The sequence below is a fragment of the Centrocercus urophasianus genome, unplaced genomic scaffold (assembly GCF_019232065.1).
Source record: "Centrocercus urophasianus isolate 14NV4802_14NV808 unplaced genomic scaffold, USGS_Curo_1.0 seq_11, whole genome shotgun sequence".
NCBI classification, from domain to species: Eukaryota; Metazoa; Chordata; class Aves; order Galliformes; family Phasianidae; genus Centrocercus; species Centrocercus urophasianus.
Genome location: NW_024884253.1, coordinates 14,903,806 through 14,926,858, shown reverse-complemented (window position 1 = coordinate 14,926,858; position 23,053 = coordinate 14,903,806). Strand labels below are relative to the sequence as shown.

Here is a 23,053-nt window from a genome sequence, read left to right as displayed (position 1 = left end):
CTCATCAATTTATCTACCTCTAAACATCAATACTGTATTTTCTCATTCAATATTACCATTTTTCATTTATTACTTATTTCCATAAGCATTACAAGTTTCTTACCTCTCCCTGTGATCATACGAAGACTCTTAACCACTGCAGTCCTTGAATGCGTTGCCAAGTATAAGCAGTATAGTATATACTTGCAAAACTAATAAGAATTTTTGTTAGCTTTTAGAGATTATTTGAAAATCTCTCCTGGACATAAGTCATCTACTTAAACTCTCTGTTTTATTTATTGAAATTCACCAAATTATGAACTCTTTCTTATAATTCTGTGATGATTCTTATAGCCCTGTGAGTAAGTAAAGTAGCTGAAAAAAAAGCTGAATTTTGCAAGTACTGACTGAGAAGGCTTGTGAAGTTCTTCATATGAGTATAATCTATTTAACATGAGCAAAGTTTACATAGAAACTGAAAGCTGCAAAATTGTTAAATAAACATTGGCAGGTCTACTAACCATCCACTAATCAAATAAAGATTTGAAAGATTTCAGTTGAATTTAACTCTATGCTCTGCATTTTCAACCAAGAGAGATGAAAAAAGGGATTAACTGTTTCCAAAGGTTGTCATGTTATCAACCTCTGTAAAAAAAAAAAAAACAAAAAAAAAAAAAAGTATGTGGATGAAAAAATTGAAGTCAACATGACCTGAAAAATGTATTAACTTATATTTTCAAACAAAGATCACACGTTAATATGCAGTTTGACAGCTGAATTATTGGCAGGTTTAACTCCTGGATCTGGGTCACTATGGTTTATCTAGAATTTGCTTTATTTTTCTTTTGGAACTGATTTAAAAGCATGAATTACATTTCATTCCTATGAAGATAATATTTGTGTTTGAAGATTAGTTCTGACTGTGCTTCTGAATATTTTATATATAATTTGGAAATGCATAAGCATAGAGACATGAATGTCTAACATCTTTAAAAACAAACATTATTAAATACATACTAACAGCTTATGGGCATAAGTGTCTACTGAACTTACTCCTTTAAATCTAAGAGCAGTTACTTTACTGACTCAATGACAATAGCAGCAGATCAGTAAAATACATTTATAAATCAGTACATTTGTTTGAAAAACAGTTTTCTTGCAGTACTACATCTGGATTCAGATGTATTGTAATCACAGAAAAAATATTTCATTTCGCTTGTAAAAGATAAAAAATTACTCATAGGACCTCACTGTCCTCTAACCATGGAGGCAGCTCTTGTTGGGAGATAGAAATATGTGAATTTTTGCAATTTCAAGATGTCAATCTGCTCTTCAGAACTTATTATGAGTGTTGCTATTAACTTTAGAGAAGCCGCTGAATTTTATATTTCTTATTAGTAAGGAAAAAGGAAACAACATGGACACTATGGCAATTAATTGAGCTAATTAAAGATGTTACATGCGAAGATGCAGTTATAAAACTTGCAAAAGAATGTGTAGGGTATCAGAAAATGAGTGTGATCAAAGGTAGGAAATATTCTTCTTGGAATTAGAGTTTTTTGCTAACTTACATATATGATTTTTTGAACAGCTGAAGTTTAATTCATATTTATTTTTAATTTCTTTAAAATAAATAGATAATCATTTTAGTTAATGGTGTTTTATATATCCATAGGAGATAAAATTCTGGCATATAAATTTAAAACATGTATAATTTTTTAAATTAAAAAGTAACTGGTGTTATAAAAGAGATTTCCTTTGTAAAATAAGTAACCTTGCCTCACATTAGTTAAAATGTTTAATTTCTTGAGATGTCTGTTTATCTGTTTCCCTTATAATTACAAAAGATTTGAAAGACTGAAACTTATTCTACCATAAATGTGACAGAGATGTGAAGAACACAGAATTAATGCAAGTCCACACTGAGAAACCGTGATAAAGAATGATACGTATGCAAGTGTATGCATATGTAATGGAAATTGTAAAGGAAAACAATATTCTGGGAAAGCAATAAATAATTATAATAAAATAATAAATAAAAATCAGCTCAGAAAATACTGAAGGAAATATTTACCTTTGTGGAGACCAAAATACTGAACATGGTAAAACTAATATTTAAATAAACAGAGATTGTATCTGCTGTACAAGTTGGTTAGAGAACTCCATTAAAAAAAATCTATCATCACCTCTAAAACTGTGAAAGCATAATTAGCAATGTATTATCCTGATAACAAACAAGGGAGTATGAGAAAGCTGATTAAGACTATCCAGGCTATAAAACCTATATACAACCTATATGTAACCACTGTATTCTGAGTGCATAAAAAATAAAAATGAGATCAATAAATAAAACAAAAAGTTTATTTTCATAGACTTCCAATAAAAAGTATGAAATTAAAAGATAAAGTCAAAGATAGAATTTATTTGGGTATTCAAAGAGGTATTATTAAGGCCATTTACTGAGAAGAGACTAAAAAAAGAGAAAATTAAAAAAATGGTTAAGCATTGGAAAAAGATAAAATAATAAAATTAGTAATGGAATATTTTTCATGGAATTGATAATATTTTACATTACACTTCCTCTATAGAGAACTAAAAAAATCTATGAAACATATGTATACATAGATGTAGAGGATCAATTTGTATAACAAAAGCATAAAAATGCAAACATTTTAGCATGCTGCATAATACACTGACATTTTACCAGCAAGCAGGTCCAAAACATATCAATTTTCTGAAATTCAAAAAGTGAAATGAAAGTTATTATTATTTTTTAATGAGTCATTTTGTTTGCCATTTAATGGGTCATTTTGCTTGCTTTTCTGGCCACTAACTTTTGCAAACTTTTTTTTTTTAAAAATGTCTCCCTTTTGCTGATGTACTGGATGTATGTGTTCCCTGTGAAAACAGCAAATAATAATTCCGATTTTTTGTTTTTATTTTCCTTTTTTTTTTTTTAAATAAAAAGTTCAGCTTTTGTGCAGTTAACTAGCTTTTGTTTCATTACTTACAAAAATATATCTCTTTAAATATGACAACTGCTGCTATTCAGAAATTATTTATGGATACTATAAGGACTGCACTGAAAGTAATGCCTCCTATTTTATTATATTGGCTCACAACATCAGAGGCCAGTGCTGCTGATACGGAAGAAGAGGTTGAACTTTCCTACCAATATTCTGTTATATTTTGTTGCTGTCTGACAAATAGCTGCAGAGGAGCAGTCTGACAAAGCAGCATCTGACATGGAAATGTATATGAAGTAAGAATATATCCTTGAAGCAAAAATGCATGCAGCATGCTTCCATAAATAAATAAATAATTCCATAAATAAAGTAAATATTTCCTGAGATCCTTTCAACGCTAGACCTCTCTGAGTCTATGAACAATGTTTTACTGTCAAAAATTAAGAATAACTGATTGAGTTTTCACTGAGTTTTGTTCTGGGCCAGGTTTCATCCAGTACTGTCCATAACACCATGGATGGAAAAAAAAAAGTACTTATTTATTTATTACTCTTATTATTACTTATTAATACACACTAACTCTCCATTTAGCACAGAGCTGGGAGGGACTGAGTGTATATTAGCAAAAACAGTTCTAATTACAAATGAGACGCTGAAAAAACTGACATTAAAATAAGACGCATTTCAATAGAACAAATATTAGATAAAACATAGAAGCAGGTATAACCAATTCATAAATGCAATATAAGTAACAAGATACTAGGCAACTCTTCACAGGTTACACAGAAGCAGTGACACAGAAACTTAATAATACTAGTAAAAATAACTCACTTTCATGAGAAGACAATTAACTAGACAATATGCATGGTCTGATAGGCAGAAAAATGTGTGAAAATGAGAAAATGATTCCTCCTCTCTACAGAGCATTGGGAAAATCTATTCTAAGACAGAGATTATTTTTAGAAATTGTATTTTAAGAAGGACATGGGCCCATTGCAAAAATGGTGAAAAAGGCTAAAGGTCTATAAATATAATCTACAACAAAGGACTGATTGAACTGCTGTTGGTTATTTAAAGAGAAGGTGTTCTTGAAGTATGCAGTAAATCACGGAAAAGAGAACTGAACTAACAGAGAGTTGTTTAAGTACAGCACAAGGGTTCACATCTGAATTAACAAAAACTCTTGCACTTGCAAGGCTAATGAAGGACTCGAATGCTCAAGAAATACCTAAAAACACTAGATAAGAATATTCTAGGTTTAAACATAGTTGGAATATGAAAGTAGATGCTAACTAGTTGACTACTTTCGGTCCTATTTGTCTGTAATGCATTATCTGCATATATATGTGTATGTATATGTATAGTCATATTCTTACTATCACTTTTAAGAAGTCCACATACATTCGTGCATTTCAGATAGAAGGTGGATTTTTCAAACACATACTAAAGATAAGCAAAAGTGTTATAGAAGTTATAATTAGAAATTAGAACATTTCTGTTGTAAGGAACACAGAAAGGTCAAGTCCAATTGCCTGACCACTTCAGGGCTAAAGAGAAGTTAAAGGAAATTGTTTAGGTCATTATTCAAATTCCTCTTGAACAGAACAAGAGCCTGGAAAGCTAGGTTCACAGTAAAGAAATTTTTCCACGTATCTAGTCAGAATCTTTCTTGGCACAACTTGATGCCGTTTTTGCATCTTATGACTGATTAGCAGGGAGAAGAGATGGGTATCTCCCACTCCACTTCCTATTCTTAGGAAGTTCCAGAGAGAAATTGCCTCTCAGCCTCCTTTTCTCCAAACTAGACAAAACAAGTGTCCTCAGGCTCTTCTCACATGAGATATTTTCCAGTTCTTTTACCAGCATTGTTGACCTAATCAGGAAGAACTCAAGTATGCAATATCCTTTTTATATTGTGGAGACCAAAAGTGAAAGAAAGTTTGAAGTGAGCCAACACTGGTGCTAAATATAGGAGAATCACCTCTTTTAATAGACTGGCTACACTGTGTTTAATGCATCCCAGAATGCAGTTTCGCTCTTGGCTGCCAGAGCACATTGTTGTCTCATTCTGAACCTGTTACCAAACAGCATCCCCAAATAACTTTGAGTTCTCCTGATAATCATCTCCTAGTCTGTACCTGTGTCCAGCATTACTCCATCCTAGGTGTAGAACTTAGCACTTACTCATTTAATTTATTGCTGCTGATCATTGTCCAGTGCTCTAAACTTCCTAGATCCCTCTGCTAGGCTCTTATTCTTGATGTCTTTCAAGTTGCGGCCTTTATTCTGATACAGATCAGATACTGGACCAACCTCAGTAGCAGCCACGATAGATTGTCATGTACATACCAGAGAGAACAGAGTATGGCTCCTTTGATCTGTCATCTTCTTGGACTCCCAGATGCCTCTCTGTACCTCCTCCTGAAGCTTTACCACAAGGCCGAGCTACTAATCTACCTGGGCACACCTCACACAGGTGTGCGTGCTCTTACCCTCCATCTCAGAGAGAAGTACTTGGCACACATGGAACCTGAAAACTGGGTGGCCACATGGAGTGCTCAGAGCTCTGTCCAAGTGGCTGCATTAGTTTTAAAGGGTGCTGAAGGATCAGGAGCAGAGGGCACAGCTTCCTGGTGGGTGATTACAATGTCTATGCCTACTTGCTGCCATATTACAAAGTAGTGTTTAGTATGTTACCTGGCCATGTAAAAGGAAAATAGGAAGGTTGTCTGGGCATAGAGGGATCAGGTGAGGAAGACTAACGCCCACATGGAATAAATTTTGGTGAGGAAGGTCAAGGACAAGAAGAAAGGCTTCTTTAAGTATGTTAATAGCAAAAGAAAGACTAGGTAAAATGTTGGCCTGCTTCTGAATAACATGGGTACACCAGTAACAGAAGACACTGAGAAGACAGAGTTACTGAACACCTTTTTTGCTTCAGTCTATATTGCTAAGTCTGGCCTTCAGGAACCTCAGACCCTGAAAGTAAGAGTCTGCATAAAGAAAGACTTCAGTGTCCAACATTTGCATTAGTACAGGTTAGATTAGGAGCTGTCCTTCTAGAAAGGAGCTCTGTGGAGAAGGACCTGAGTGTCTTGGTGGACAACAGGTTGACCATGTGCCAGCAGTGTGGCCTTGTGGACAAAAAGGCAATGGTATCCTGGGGTACATTATAAAGGATGTGGCCAACAAGTGGACAGAGATTCTCCTCTCCCTATGCTCTGTCCTGGTGAGGCCATATCTTGAGTGTTGTGTTCTGGTGTTCTGTCCTGGGCTTCCCAGTTGAAAGAAGACAGGTAACTTCTAGAGAGTGTCCAATGGAGGGTTATGAAGATGAATAGGGACCTGAAGCATTTCTCTCATGAGGAAAGGTTAAGAGACCTGGAACTCTTTAACATGGGGAAGACTGAGGGAGGAATCTTACTGAGGGTTATAGATATACAATCGGGTAGAAGTCAAGTGGACGTGGTGAGGCTCTTTTCAGTATAGCCCCATGACAGAACAAGGGCCAAAGGGAGCAAACTGGATCAGAAGAAGTTCCATATGAACACAAGCAAAAACTTCTACTTTAAAGATGACAGATCACTGAAACAAGCTGCGTAGAGAATTCGTGGAGTATCCTCCGGACATATTTAAAACCCACCTGGACATATTCCTATGCAGCTAATACTACTAATGCAGCTACGCCTGTAATAGCGTAGGCTTTATCATGGGTTTGGACTAGATGATCTCCAGAGATCCCTTCCAATCCTTCTGATTCTACGATTCTGTTACCAGAGGAAGCCATCAGGGTTTCAGGCACCACACAACTCTGACTTGGCTGCCTGTGAAAGAAGTTGCCTGCCAGCTGATGCCTACACACACACATTCTGAGAGGCCCAAAACACCTCTCAGACACCCTCATGGCCTCACAAACCTTGTACTCAGAAGATACTACCACCAACACTGCCACTACCATTGCCACTGCCATTACTAGCGTGTTTATGAAAGGAAGAGGTAACATTCATGATGTACATTCTGATGGCATATCCATGTTAATCAAAGTGATATTTATAACATTTGTTTATCAAATTACAAATGCTACTTAATGAGTTCGTAAATTTAGTTTTATTACGAAAATGCTGTTAGTCAATCACTGACCAAAATGGAATATGAAGGAAAAAAATTGTTTCAAAATTTTCAGAGCCCAATTTAAATGCATAATGCTGTTTGTTTCTTGCTTTATTATTAATTCAAATTATTTTGTAGCGTACCTGTTAATGAGGTGATCCCAATTGAAATGGTAAGTTTTTTCTCTCCTTTAGTTTTCTCTAGTACAAAGAATTATTTGAAAGAAATTATTTCATTCTACATACTGGATGAGCTTTTCTAAAATACTGTACTTGTTGCAGAGCTTGTTGCTGACTTGCCAGAAGGCTTATGAAAGGCAGCTTTCATAAATGCTTCACAGAAACTGAGAAACAAGCAAGCAAAAAACAGGAGCAGCAGGCATGAAAATGAAAAGGCTAATCGACCAACTGTGAATAGATCTATCTGTTTCATTTCCTGAAACATAAATGAGAGGAAGAGATTTATCAAGTAGCAAGTAGTTTCATAAACTAGATAATTGTCTCTGCTTAAGCAAGTTGGCTTTATAAGAATGGCATTACCCTGTAAGGGGATGCTGAATTCCACGACAAATAAATAAGTAGGGTCTCAATCCCAAAGTCTTTAAACTTTCTCTCCGCAATGAATTTACAGAGAAGTCAATGTAAGCAGTCATGTTATAAAAACTACAGATATTTTTGAGGGATTAGGATGCATTTATTCTGATAGGATGTAACTAACAGCACACATTTTCTTCTTTGAAATATCAGACTCCAACTGCAATTGTATGCAGAGTAAATGTTTGTTCCAAGATTCTCACATAATTTGAACATTTTTTAATATTTCACAGGAAGTATGCAAGATTATTTTTTTACCCGCTGCCTTGTGATAACAGTATACTGTAAGTACCCTGGCAATTCATATCTACAGTATTTTCATTCAGTAAAATTCCAATTCCCTTATCTTACAAAAGCTATAAATGGCAGCAAAATGTAAGGTAAAGCTGGGGGAAAAAAAAAAAAACAGCTTTCTTGAAGTTTAAAATATTTTTCTGATAGACAAATATTTCATTTTTATTAATCATTGGTAAAAAACTCTATCTAAGAATAATAGAAGAATAACTGGCAAAAATCACGTGAAAATAAATTTGTCATACAAAACAATCATTGAGAAGACTGGGATTTTCTGTCATGCAATCACACTGACATGTTTAGAAGCAGCAAACCGTACAAAAAGGTATTTTGATGTTCTTGTTATTCTTTCCCATTATACAATAGAATCAGGCACCTGCTGTAAAGAGGCAAATTTTAAGCTAGTACAAATAAAAAAGTTAAAATATTGATCAAGTTTAAATATCAATTAAATATACAAATATTGCATGCCTATGCATAAAATTTTGATTCTTCCATGGTAAATAGGAAAAATCCTATTTGTGTTAGATAGACCAAATAAGACATGCAAGACACCTTAAAGCTCATATATGACATCAACTGTACAGTTTATAATTATCTACTGTCAAAAATACGAATAGGAAATGGCCACTAGTTTAAATCCTTTGCCTAATTCTACTTCAGTAAACATTTAATAATACTTTAGCAGAACAGTCCAGAAATGTTCAGTTGTTTTCATCTTTCCAAAAATTGAAATACACATTTTATTTAATGTTACTGAGTCTCTAATATCACAGTAAACAAACTACTCTCTGACTGTTTTTTTTATTTTCATTTTTTTAATCATCATCATTATTATTATTATTTTGGAAGTGATAGGATATAGAACACAAATGTTCTTGAATAGGATAAGATCATTTTTTAGCTCTGAATTTAGACATAAACATATTCTATCAGAAACACAAGAAATTGAAATGAGAAGATTGGTTTTTTTTTTGTTTTTGTAAAGAACACTGAGTGTTCAGTGTTCTTTCACACCAGAAGGACAAAGTATATGCTAAAATGTATTATGTGAAGTACAGTAGGTAAATGGTAAATATAGTTCTATTTGAGATTTTTCCTAAATAAAATCAAAAACAGTGCTATCTTTGCAAGCTAAATACATAACAGTTCATATACTGTTATTATGTATAAACTATTAGCCTAGACTGACATTTTTATGAAGAACTGTGGAACGAAAATATTGTCCAGGAAGAAAACATTACAATTTATGTTTCTGCAAAAGTATGATTCAACAGTATAAAATTCTGATATGAGAGAATAAACTTTTATTTGGAAAAACAATCCTATCCATAGTGGAAGTGGCCTGAACAGTGGAGTAAGAAAGGCTGTATTTCATCGCATGATATTTTTCAGCATTTTTCTCATCCAGTATACCATATTCCACTGTAGAATCTAGATAAACCTTAAATGCAATAATGTAAGATCAATAATTATTAGTTCATGCTTTGGTTGGCTGATGATTTGGAGCAAGTGGCAAATTATATTGCAACACATTAAAAACACCCCAGTGCTCCTTGAATGTTTTGTGGATCTTGAAAAAAATCCAGCTGAAAAACAAGTGTCTCAGAAAGTGGAAGAATTTTGATTCTTAATAAATAAATAAATAAATAAATTTATAAAATATATTTTATTTATAAATAAAAGCAGTGAGTTATTTCTCATCTGCTGCTTATCTTAATTCATCAGGTTCTACAACACAAAGCCATATTTTCCTCTGACTCTACATCTTAAATTATTTTCTAAGTATGTTGTCTGCAAATCACATTGAGACAAACACCTTCATTTTCTGACATGTTTCCTATCTGCTGAGATGAGGGCTAAGAAAAATAATAAAATGCATTAAAAAGGACAGAAAGGGAAAGAATCATTGTGACAATACCACAATCTAATTTGTAACAAAATCTAGCCACAACATCTAGCATAATTTTATAGTTTCCTCATAGTCTCTTTGAGAAGTCAAAATGTTTACATTTAAATAGACTTCTAGAGCAGCATTTTCCTGGAAATTACTCTTTAAATTAAAAAACATTGATGACCTTTTGTTTTAGAAGTGTTCTACCAGTTTTCATTCTCAAACCCTTGCATTTCTTCTGCAGAAATAATTTATTCCAGCTTTCACTTTCATTAATATGTTCCTATGTCAGTTCCAGCTGGTATAATATGATAACTCCTAAAGAGAGTTAATCTTTCATTTTTGGCAGGCAGTTACACTCTGTTACTCATATGCCCTGAGAGAACAAATTATGAGGATTTATGTTGTCAAGTCAAATGCATCTAATAGAACTGGAAACTTCCTGTTTAGAACAGTATAGTAATATAATAACTAATATTCATATTTTTTAAAAATAAATCATAACTGTAGTGCTCAGTTTTGTGTGTGTGTGTGCATAATGACTTTTATACATGCAACTGAAAAACATTGTTGTAATATTCAAATAAAAAACAATGGTTCAAGTAGCACTTTAAATGACATTTAAAACAATAAAAGGTGAAATATTTAATACCATTTGTGCCCTTGTTATCTGCAAAGCTGAATCAGTTCTCAAGACAATTTCTTGCATAAAATAACATTTGTACAAAATGGTCTGATTTGTTTGCCCAAATGGCTTGTAAACAAATATGCAAATTCAACAAGCAGATGCACACATAATTTTGTACACACTTGATATTTATCCTACTTATGCAAAAATATCTCAAAATGTTTACTGTATGTTCTGTGCATAAAACCTAAAGAACACATAATTATTAAACTAGAAAAACCTTATATTTCATTTTTAGTATATCTAAGAGTGTAATTAAAACCTCTTGTTAATCAAAAGAACAAAATTACAGCACACTGAAGTTAGTTAAAGCAGCTACTAACGACACTCCATCATATTTTATATTTGACAAACTATAATATCTATAACATCTGTCTGTTTTTTCTCCATATGGCTTTGCATCAATTTCTAGTATCTTTCTGAATATTGGTCTTCTGTATTTTAAGGTGGAATTAACAAGTTCTATGAAGTCAGTGAGCTTAAAGAAGTTAATTTGTTTTCAATTACGAGTTCTAATTATAAATAACGGTTTTAGATATCTAATCAACAAGTATTCATCAGTTTCACATAGAAACAGAAGTTTGTCAGAACTGCTAGCTTCCAACAAAATTATTACTTTATTTTTCTTTCTAGTTTCACTTTAAACTCTGGACATATTCAAACCCCTCCTGGACGCATGCTTGTGCAGCAAATTGTAGGGAACCTGCTTTATTAGGGGGGTTGGGCTAACTGATCTCTAGAGATCCCTTCCAACTCCTACAATTCTGTGATTATACTCTTCAAGTACTTACAAAATATCATTTCATAGGTTTGGCTATCAGGCAGTTGATAAACCTGAAATGAACAAATTACTAAAAGGATCAAAATTCCTCTTTACCTTTACACACAGGTCTATGATCACTCCATGCAGCAAAAACTTCAGCTATCCTCTGACAGGTGATGCTTTTTGAGCCTTGTAACACATAATCTTCATCACAAGAGAATTTTACTGTTGCTCCCAAGCTAAAATCAAGCGGTGACATGAAAAGAAGATGCATTTTTTAAAAATAGTTATTAGTCGATTTTTGCACCCTTTTGCATATATAACACTTTTAACAATACTAATGTAACCCATTAAGTATTACTTTTCTTATTGATATTAAGAGGCTGCAGCTATGCAGTCTTCAGACCTCTTTTGTTTTCCTTGTCCAGAGCTGGTTTACTTTTTTTTTTTTTTTTAACATTTTCCTGGAGATCACATGAGATAGAAGTTAGTCAGGCCTAACTTCTGACTTCTGCATAATAAAAATCTGACAAATCTAAGCATTCTGTAAGAAACTGGATCCAAGAGTTGCACTTGATGATCTTTGTTGGTCTCTTCCAGCTCAGGATTTTCCATTATTCTATGAAAGAGCAGTCACTTATATTAATCAAAGCTAGAAACATGCAAGAAAGATTGTGATTACCAAAAATGTCAACCACATGACTGAGAAAGAAAATCCCTCTATAAACATTATACACTTCCTGGTTAAGAACTTGAGATACATGTGACCTGTTGTCACCTCTGCTTCTACTGGAGAAAGATTGGTGCATTTCAATTTAGAACCCAGAGAGATATTGAAAGGAGTATAATATCAAGGAAAAGTTTTTCTCAAATATCATTGATGTGGTATATTATTAATGAGACTTTTTCATATTTTTGACTCAATTTTGGCACAATTTTGACTAGGAATGTATTACTGTAAAAATTCTAGTAATAGCTGATTTTTATTTTTTTCCTAGCAGATTAAGATTTTAGTTAAGCTAACAGTAAAATTTTGTCTCCACATATGTGATATGTTTTACTCTTCCCAGTAACAAGAATGTGAATACCACAGCTACTTGACAATGAAAGCTAAAAGGCAAATATGCATTTCTGAAAGTCATGGTAGGAAATAATTCTAAAAACATCTTCCTTGGTGTGTAGCTGTGACTATTAATGAAGTGATGGACAGGCTTGAAAAGATTTTGAATTTTTCCACATGGCGCAGACATTTGGTGATACAAATTTGGCACAGTACAGAACTGGAAATAAAAGCAGGAAAAAGATTGTTTGGTTTGTTTATTTGCTTGGTTAGTTTTTATCTTTGTTTTCTGAGGTAACATTTTTTTTTTTTTTTTTCAGTTGAGGAAAGTTAAAAAACTTGATATGTATAAATGTATAAAATGTATATTATTGAGATAATTCTTCTTGCTGTAAAATATCACGATTTTTTCAATTCCCAGTTAGAGCTGAAAACAGAAAATATATCAGGCCTTATTCTGACACCAGTATCTTACATTACCTAAGTTCAACTTACTGTTTTTTTACTGGTTTGTCTGCCACAGTAGTATGCCATACATAAAAAAAAGACAGAGGATAACTGATCACATCATACAGGTTTTCAGAATGCACATTTTCTATTCTCATTTGCTAAATTATCATCACTATGCATTTAAATTAAATGGTGTTTTATTATTCACCCTATTCCTCATGTAAGCCTGGTGAAGTGGAATTGTACATCTGCAGTGAGTTACCTTGTGTTTCAGCTCAAAATTCTGAAATATCCTTCTTTATTTTCTAATTAAGGAATAAGCCCAAAATACTAAAACAAAGATGCTACTGAAGAAATTTTGATAAGAATCAAGTGAATTCAGATTTAATATTTTGAATATCTGATGTATTGTGATAATGCACATTATAATAAAATGCATTTTGCAAGTGGATTTTGGAGCTATCATCGTTTTCAGCATCCTCACAGTGATTAATACTAAAGACTTATGTTTTCATGTTTAAAATGTGTGATGAAATTTTATGAAAAAATAAATCTTACATCACTACTAAATTCCACACTAACTGTGTAAAGGTGTTTCCTTGCATAAGCACGCAACTAAGACTGGCATTTTATAATCAGAAATACAATAGAACATAGTATCTTGAGAAGGTTTACAAAAGCGGTATATTATAAACCTGAAGAAAAATAAAATATATCCTAATTATTCATATTTTTAGATGGCTCAATACTAACAACTATCCCTTTATAGCTAGTACAAATCACATGACTAAAGGTATTCCACAGTCTAGGCAGAGTTACCATGGCACAAGAGTTTGAATAACAGTCCCACTTAAAGTCTTCTGGGGGTTCTGGTTGATGGCAAGTTAAATATGAGACAGCAGTGTGCCTGGCATTGTGGCCCAGCATTGCTAGATGGCTGAGAGAAGGGATTGTTCTGCTCTGCATTGATGCCCTAATTTGATTTCATAAGGTACTGAGTTCCTTTTTGCTCAAAGCAATTCTAAATATCATTAGTCTATGCAAAGTCTGGGAAAGAAGACCCTAGGTTTTCTTGGTTTTTCTTCTTTTTCTGTTTGTCTTTTCTTATATACAAGCAGTTTAGTGCTGCAAAAATAACTTCAATTTTGATCCAGTTGACAAGCAAAAAATGAAAGAGACTGAGCATATATTCCAGAGGTTAACTTGCTAAGTAAAGAAGATTGATACTAAAAGGAAAAAGAATTTAAATGTAAGGGAGTTAGAATAGTTTTCTTACTTTGTTTGAAAAGGAGTAGTGTCCAGCAAAGTCTGTTGTGCTGATGAAGTCTGGGGAGAGCCTGAGATTTTCAGAGACATAGCTTATAAATAATGGATACATTAATGATTTTTTAGTCACCTAAAGAAACATCTCAAAAATAGAGGATTTATAGAAGATACCAGCTCTACAAACTATTCATATAAAGTTCTTTATATAAGAATCAGAATAGTAAAATACATGAAATTGTTTGTAAAAGAAGGGGATAACAAAGAGTTGCAGTGAGGAAAGTGTTATGCAATGTCCCTTGCAAGGTACAACTGAGAAGATTCTATATGGTACTAATGAGTAAAAAGACGTAAGGCAAATCAAAGAGATGGAAGAAATTTCAAAATTATAAAATGGAAAGATTATGTTATCTTTAAAATCTATATTCAGCTATTCCAGTAAGTATAGAATTAAGAAGTCTTGTAAAGCAGAAATTGGGAAAATAAGAATAAATTTCTCAAGTTCGGATTTTTCACCAGAAGATGTCTGCTGCGGAAAGCAAAGCTGAAGCAATCAGACAATCTTTCATTTTTCCTTTTGAAAGTAAAATAACATCTAAAAACAATAACGTGAAATATATTAACTTTAAATAATCATGGACTGATTTCAAAAGAAAACACTGAGGAGTTCAATCTGTTTTGTAAACAGAAATTCATTTCCATTTACTGAAGATATCAAAACTGTAAGCGTCAGTACAAGCCTATTATTTCAGAGGGTGGAAATTGTAATGAATCTTCTTTTTACTGCAAAAATATGAATAACATTTAGATTATCTAGTCCACTTCACTTGTCCAAATCAGTTTTTATATGAAGCAGATATTTGATAATACATGAATGTAAACATGCTGGAGTTATAAACTCATTTAAATAGGAAAATTTAGAAAGCTGATGATGCATGTGCCACATCAGTGAGATCTAATAAGGGCTGTTGGATGGGAAGATGATAAAATAATGGACTAAGGAAGAAAACAAAAGAATCAGAGACAAGTTCCTACGACAAACTGTCTCAAAAAAATAAAAAAAATAAAAAATAAAATGAGTGCTTCCTGTCTGAAAAGTCAAGAGAAGGACAAGAAAGAAACTCTGCAAGAAATTTACACTTAATGTATAATCATTCTGGTCTTGCAACAGGGTAAGAGTGGCATCCATAACGGCACATGGACTGATGTGAGATTGTCAAGCAAACTCCAAGTAATTGAATATCTCAGGAAGCCTAGAAAAGCCTAGGAAATGTTAGCATTTATGAATGTTTTTCTTACATTATCTACCCATGCATTCTTTCAAAAAATGGAAGAAATCATTCAATCATTAGAAGTTGTCTAATAGAAGAAATTATTCTTGTTTCTCGTAATGATATTTTTGTCCAAAACCTTTCATTCCTTGAGTGCAATATTCAGTTCAAAATCTATCTTCTTCTAAAAAGAATTTGATAATTGAATTTTGCACTGCGGGAGAATCAAGTGTCACTTCCCTCCAAAGATGCAGTAGATGAGGTACATACAACTCACATTCGAAAAGTACATCTAGATACTAGGAGGTACCTATTAGCACTAAGGCAAAATGACATACAGGTAACTTTACAACTACGCTCTTCAGATTTATTTCTCTCCAAGGAGAAGATGGTCATAGGCCTTTCACCTACTGTGAAAGGTTGAGGGAACTAGTCTTTAGTATGACAAAGAAGAAGCTAATTAGCAGACAATAAAAGGCCATAATTACCTGAAGAATATTTACAAAGATGAATAATCCAAACTTATCCTATTGTGGCAGAAAATACATGATGGTAGGTTTAGAAGATTTGAGTTTTACATTTCAAGAATCTTCATAACTTCATACAAGGAAGGCATGCAAAAAATGTACAGATTACCCATTGCTGGAAGTTCTCAGGACTGGCTAAACAAAGCCACAGCTGAGCTGGTTTAGTCTTAACGTTAGAAAGGAGGTTGGAGTAGATGAGCTCTTAAGGACCCATATAACTAAAGATTATCTGGTTAACTCAAGATGTTTATTAGTTTGTAACTGTCTTAAAACTCTCACATATACAAGATACTGTTCTTAGATTAAAAGAAAAAAAAAAAAAGAGTGCTTGACCTGTGTCTCTCAACAACTTTATCTGAAAGTTTATATTTGTAAGAGGACAAAAATAATTGACAGTAAAAAAAAAGGATATATTTCTCATTAGAATTATAAATAAATAAATAAATAAATAAATAAATAAGAAATCTATATGAATTTAAGAAAATACTTCATTCTCATATCTATTTTATGAAGTCTCCTCCTTCTTCACCAAAGTTGGAAATCCTCTATGGAGAACACAATATAAATTCAGTAAAGAAAATCTCTAATGAAGTAATTTAAATTATTATTGGAAATGAATCAATTATGCAAGGAATCAAACTTCAAGCTGTAGCAGGAAATGATTAATGGTTTTGAATTTACATGTATGTTACATTGAATTTTACATGTAAATTTTGTACTGGATATTTGGGATAGATTAATTAAAAGGATACTATGTAGTTTGAACTACTGAATGTAATAGTTCTGAATTCCTATATTGTAGTTCTCTTCCAATTCTGTGGAATCAATAGAAAATTCATGTGTACGTTTCAGTATACAAAAAGGTAATCTACATGTTTTACATGATTTTCTGTCGTATTACCCTACACTTTCCAAACCTCAAGCGCCTTTCTGCCCAAAGAGAAACAAAAGCAACATCCCAGAAACAGCTAAACATCATCTCTTGAAGTTTGTTGAAATCAAAAAATGGATATTATGATACATTTTAATAATAACATACATGAATAACCAGTATTGCAGTGAACATATAATTTTCTCCATCTGATGTAAAAGAAACTGAGGCTATACACAAGATTTCACAGCCACATAGTGAATCAAATTTTTTTGAACTAATAACTTTCTACAGATCACTGATCAGTAATTATCATCTACAGATATAATCTAACAGTCTGTTTGAGTCACAGTAAGAAAGCTCAGCTAAGCTGCAGCACATGTCCAAGGTCAAAAGTATGTATATAAATATTTACTGTAGATCAGCTGATACAGTATTTAGAAATATGACAACAAGATGTTAGGATTCCAAGATATAATATCACACAATCTAAATATTTTAAACTTCTGGTAAACAGATAGCAGTTACTCCTTAGTATGTGCTGAAAAAACCAAGGTGAAGACTAAATTTCAACTGCAGATGAAACCTATGCCTCCCAAAACCCTGGGGACCATTCAGAATTCTATTACAGCAGTTCTTCGGTTTTCAGCTTTTCCCACAAAGTTTACAGCTATCAGAAGCAGCTGCTTGACACAGGAAACAGCTGGCCGCTAGCAAATGAAACATGCTATTCCATTTTAAGCTAGCCTTGCATCTCACTGAATGCTCTAAGTTTTGTTAAAGCTTCAGGATGTTTGTAGTTTCAAGGTCTAGATATTCACCTTGAATATATGCAGAGAAGAGCATGCGATTCAGAGAAACTTTACAGAAAATTAAGAGTAAAACTGATTGTTAATGTGGCTACACTTCAAAGTCATTCTTCCAAAGAAAAGAACTGTAATGTAACTTACAACGTTCAATAAAAGCAGAAATTAGTGTTGTTTATATTGTAATTCAGGTAATCAGTATCATAATTAGTTGCTTAGAATGTTAGACTAAGATACTGATAGCTAGTTTTCACTCTGCTTCACATGTCTTAAATGACAGCAGTTAAATCATTTAGCAAAAACTCTTAAAAACACTTAGATACTCGAAGAAATAAGCCATGGCATCCAGTGGCATTTAAACAAAAATGTCTATAACCTAATTAATATGAGATTAAATTTGTTTGTTTGGGTTTATCATCTGACATACATAACTGTAGGGATGTGCTGGTAAGTACGCTATAATGATGATCAAATGTCTCTGCACAGTCAGATCTTACTCAATAGAACGTGTGGGCTGCATTTCACCAGAAACTTGTGTGTTCCTTCAGGTATGCCTGCTCACAGATTAATTTTTTGTTTGTATTAATCTTTTGACAAATAACACTAAAGAAACTAAGTGGACCCCAACAAGAACTGCCTTGAATATAAACTTTGTATACTTCTCTGCCTCAATAGAATCTGTATTTTTAAGATCACATTAGCGTCTTGGTGACTGTCTTAACAGTTTTCTGCTCTGTTAGGATTCAAATTTGATCTAAATCTCATTTCTGAACACTTAATTGGACTACATAAAAGACATGGAAGATTAGGGATAGGTTCAGTCATTAATTTAATGAAGACAGAACCTTAAGATATTGTAAAAGAAATATATTTGTTTTGTAATAATATACTGCCCAACTGCAATTCAGTTTGGCTATGTTTATTCCACTTCAAACAAAGAAAAAAGACTTCCAAAGCCTAACAATTTAAAAAATAAAAAAATAAAAAAAAATAAACAAAATAACAACACAACCACCAAGACCAAGAGAAAACTATTTATCATATTAAAACTTTTTTTATATCTTCCATATTAGTACTGACAATGGGAAAAAATGTTTCTTTTACTAAATAACAGGTAACAGTCATACAGGTAACAACATACATTCTGGGCTGTTTCTGACAACTGCAGCCAGAGGAGACAGATTATTAAGGAGATGCTTAGCTAGATTGTATTTGTTCTCAGAAGACTAGTCTAACCAGATAGTTCTTATATTTGAAGAAATTCAACTACAGAAATTCGAATTTCCAGAGAAAAAGATTTAGTTTCAGGACATATGAAATGTAAAATTGAGATGACAGTGAAGACATTGAGGAGCTTATGCTTTCAGAAGCTATTATTGCTCTGCAATCTAACTTGTTAGAAAGAACCAGAAATTCTGTCTTCAAAGTTAACAGTATTTTTGACTGTTCCTGGAATCTCCATTAAACAGAAAGATAAACAATTCAGTATTAGTTTGATTTTTTAAAATATTTTCTAACTTCTTTCTAAAAAGATTGGATTCATAGTAATGTCATAAAGTGATCAAATTAGGGATTAATTATACCAATAATTTTTTGTATGATCTTTGGTTTAAGGAAAGAAATATCTTCTCTGTCAGTAAATATTCCTGCCCTCCAGTACTACAAGACCACAATTATTATATCTTCCAATTATTTCATTTTGAAAACACTTTTTTACTTCCCTTTTTCATTTTTTATATAGTAGTATTCACAACTGTTTTGGTATGCATCAATTATTTTTTAAAAAATTTAGTCTGCATAAGGAGTGTTGAAATAACATGAGGACTACTATGAAAATAGACCTACATATATCAAATCAAAATATGCTGTAAAAAAACACAGTATTCTCCATTAGATTATAAAGAATATTTCTAAAATAATATCTGAAACATCATTTGTGAGTCTTCATTGTGTTTTGGTTTTTTTTACAGATCAGAGATGTACATTCTCTGATACACAGATGTGTACAAGTACAGAACATATTTCATCTCTGCATATAAACCAAAGTTTATATTGCCATATGTAATTTTATAGAGTTGTATTTCAGTTTTTACTGAGAGCAGTGATAAGTTTTGAACAGATACATTTTTCAAGTGATTTTCAGCAAGTTCAGTAATAGAGAAATTATACAAAGATAGATAGGTTTTATATTTTACCTAAAGTCTGAGCCTATCCGTTTTCCATTTTCTGGTTCTCCAGGATCTGGACACAGATTGGATGCCTGTTTAATACCTCCCTCATTTACTGCAAAACAAAACAAAACAAACAAACAAACAAACAAAATAATACTGGTTTTAGGAAATAGAGTTTTAAGCAATTAACAAACATGTAAAAGCGTATTACCTATGGTTTTGGTCATTTGAAACATATTTTCTATAGAATACGATCATCCACATAATTTCTAGTTTCAATACATAATACCTCTCTCTACAATAAATAATACATGTATTTCTGCATAGTAAGAAAATAACTGTAACCCTTCTATTATTTGTACTCTTCTGCTAATTTGTGTGCTTGCATTATTACTAAACCTATATGGAAATATTTATGGTTATTTTTTTACAAAAATTTACATTTCAAGGAGCATTCATCAAGGTTGCAATATTTTATTCTGAACGTAATCTAATACATTTCATCTCTGCTAACATTTGACTTTTCTCTTTGAATTGCAATAAAACGTTCATGTTGAGAGAATTGTCCTATATCCCCAATATATAGTGGTCTGAGGATAAACTCAAAATGCCAGTTTGACTGGCATACTTCTATCTTATAATAAAACAAAATCAATCTTCAGAGATAAAGTTTCTGTGAATCTTTCAGTCAGTATGTTTTTCCAGAACTTTGTAAGCAGCAAGTTAGCCTTTGGCTTATTGGCTTATTTCCCTTTTTTTTTTTTTTTTTTTAACTTGTTCCCTTAATTGCTTTGTTACCTCTGAGGAAGGCAAAGAACAAATGAAAATGTTGCAGTGGGTTGGAAAATTTGTCAAGTTACTACTCTTCTCTAGTGAGAAAAACTGCCAAACTCAGTCTTTTCCAGGACTGGAACCAGACCACTGCCCCAACAGATTTATCAAACTGGTTCTAATAGCAAACAAATGCAACCCCTTCATAGCTACACTCAGGGCATTTTGGATTAGGAGGGCACTTCCTCAGAGAACATCCATCTTAGAGGGTTTCCTCCCCTAGTATTTTAGGTGCGATAAAAGGATATTCTCTACAGAAAACCAAGTTACTACCACTGTTGGAATAAACGTATTTCTGACAATTACAGTGCCATAAACAGCATTCCACAAAGACAGTTAGGAAGAAATTGATAGACAAGCAGTGAACTGTCTTTGAAATACCTGGATATATTTACATATCCAAAGCCTATATCAAGACCTGAGAAGTTCAGAATCATCCTAAGTGGTCACTATAAATGAAGAAAACCTTAAAACCTTAGGTAGAAATGATTCACTCAGCCATTTTCCACAATTCAGGAAGGTAAATGAATTATGCTTGACAACCAATAGGGAAAAAGATGCCTTCTTAGTTTTGTGACTGTCAGTCAAATTCCCTGACACTAAATGCATATAAAATATATAGCTGTAAATTCATTCATGATGCTGGACAATAATACCAAGGAAGTTTTTTAAAATGTCATTTTTTTGACAGCATCGTATCACACAAATTCTTTACAGCGAACAAAATAAACATAAAATATCATTATATCATTTTTCATGTTTTAATATTTCAAGTAATCATTTTACTTCTGTATGCTACATTTGCCCTTCACAGGTAATAGTGAATATTCTTGTGGGGTTTATTTGGTTTGGTTTGGTTTTTTGCTATAAAATCCAACTGTCTTTCTCTCTCTCTATTGCTGCAAAGAGCAATAGCAAAAGATCTATTATATTCTGCAATTTATGCAAAAAATGGTAACTTGAAAAATCATGGTGGTCTTTGACATCTTTTGTATAAAGTTTCTTTCTTAAAAATACACTTTGAAACCGATTTGTAATTATAAATGATAAACTAAAGGGTTATGTTAAAGAAAATCATTAAAATAACAACAGTAACAAAATCAGTATAGGAAGGGCAGGGAAGATGTGGACCAGAAGGAAACTACAGACTTGGCCATGAAGGATATGGAGAAATCTGTGTACTCAGTGACATCAGTCTTCACCAGCAAGGGCTCTAACCATGCCATCCAAGTTGCAGAAAGCGAATGTAAGAACTGGGAGAAGATCAGGTTCAAGATCATCTAAAGAACCTGAAGGTCCACAAGTCTGTGGGATAAGATCCATACACAGGTTCTGAGGAAACTGGCGGAATAAGTTACCAGGCTGCTATCCATCATATATGGAAGGTCATGGCAGTCTGGTGAAGTTCCCACTCACTGGAAAAAAAGAAACATGGCCTCCATTTCCAAGAAGAGAAAAAAAGGAAGATCCAGGGAACTACAGGCAAGTCATTCTTACTTCTGTGCCTAGCAAAATCATGAAGTGATTGGACGTAACCAACACAGCTTCACCAAGAGCAAATCCTGCCTGACAAAGTTGGTGTCCTTGTATTATGGACTTATAGCATCAGTGGATAAAGACCAACTGAAATGTACCATCTGGACTTGTGCAAAGCTTTTGACACTGTCCTGCATGACATCCTAGTCACCAAATTGGAGAAAGATGAATTTGATGGATAGATCACTCACTGGATAAGGAACTGGCTGCACTTAGGGATTGCTACTAGGACAAGTGCTATTTAACATTTCTGTAGGTGACGTGAACAGTGGGATTGAGTGCACCCTCAGCAAGTTTGCAGGTGACACCAAGCTGAATAGTGCAATTGACATGCTAGAGGGAGGGGATGCCATCCAGATGGACCTGTACAGGCTTGAGAGATGGGCCCATGCCAACCTCATGAAGTTCAACAAGGCCAAGTGGAAGTCCTGCACATGGGTAGGGGCAATCCTAAGTACAAATGCAGGTTGGGCAGAGAACGGCTTGAGAGCAAGAAGGATTTGAGCGTGTCAGATGACGAAAGACTCAACATGAGCATGCAATGTGTTCTTGCATCCCAGAAGGCCAACTGCATCCTGTGTTGCATCAAGAGAAGCATGATCAGCAGGTGGAGGGAGGTGGTTCTGCTCCTCTGCTGTGTTCTCATGTTCTGCGTCCAGTTCTGGGCACCCCGAAATAAGAAGGACATGGAGCTGTTGGAGCAGGTTCAGAGAAGGGTCACAGAGATAATCAGAAGGCTGGACCACCTGTTGTACAAGGAAGGCTGAGCTGGAGCTCTTCAGCCTAGAGAAGTTCCTTGGGGAACTTACAGTAGCCTTCCAAGTACTTAAAGGGGGCCTACAGGAAAGCTGAGGAGAGACAGCACATAGCGACAGGATGAGGAAAAATTTTTAAACTGGAAGAGAGTAGATTAGAATAGATATTAGGAAGAAAGTCTTTAATGTGTTGGTGGTGAGATGCTGAAACAGGTTTCCAAGAGA

At 33.4% G+C, this 23,053-nt stretch overlaps 1 protein-coding gene across 3 annotated transcripts in view; it reads right to left on the bottom strand.

Moving 5' to 3' along the window:
- Nucleotides 1-23,053, bottom strand: part of CSMD3 (CUB and Sushi multiple domains 3) — a 525,852-nt gene that overhangs the window by 269,268 nt on the left and 233,531 nt on the right. For all 3 annotated transcript variants that reach the window (XM_042839423.1, XM_042839431.1, XM_042839438.1), the window contains 2 exons: nt 19,731-19,818; nt 11,402-11,526 (listed from right to left, as the gene is read on the bottom strand). In XM_042839423.1, coding sequence (XP_042695357.1) covers nt 11,402-11,526; nt 19,731-19,818 — 213 coding nt within the window. The remainder of the gene's footprint in view (nt 1-11,401; nt 11,527-19,730; nt 19,819-23,053) is intronic.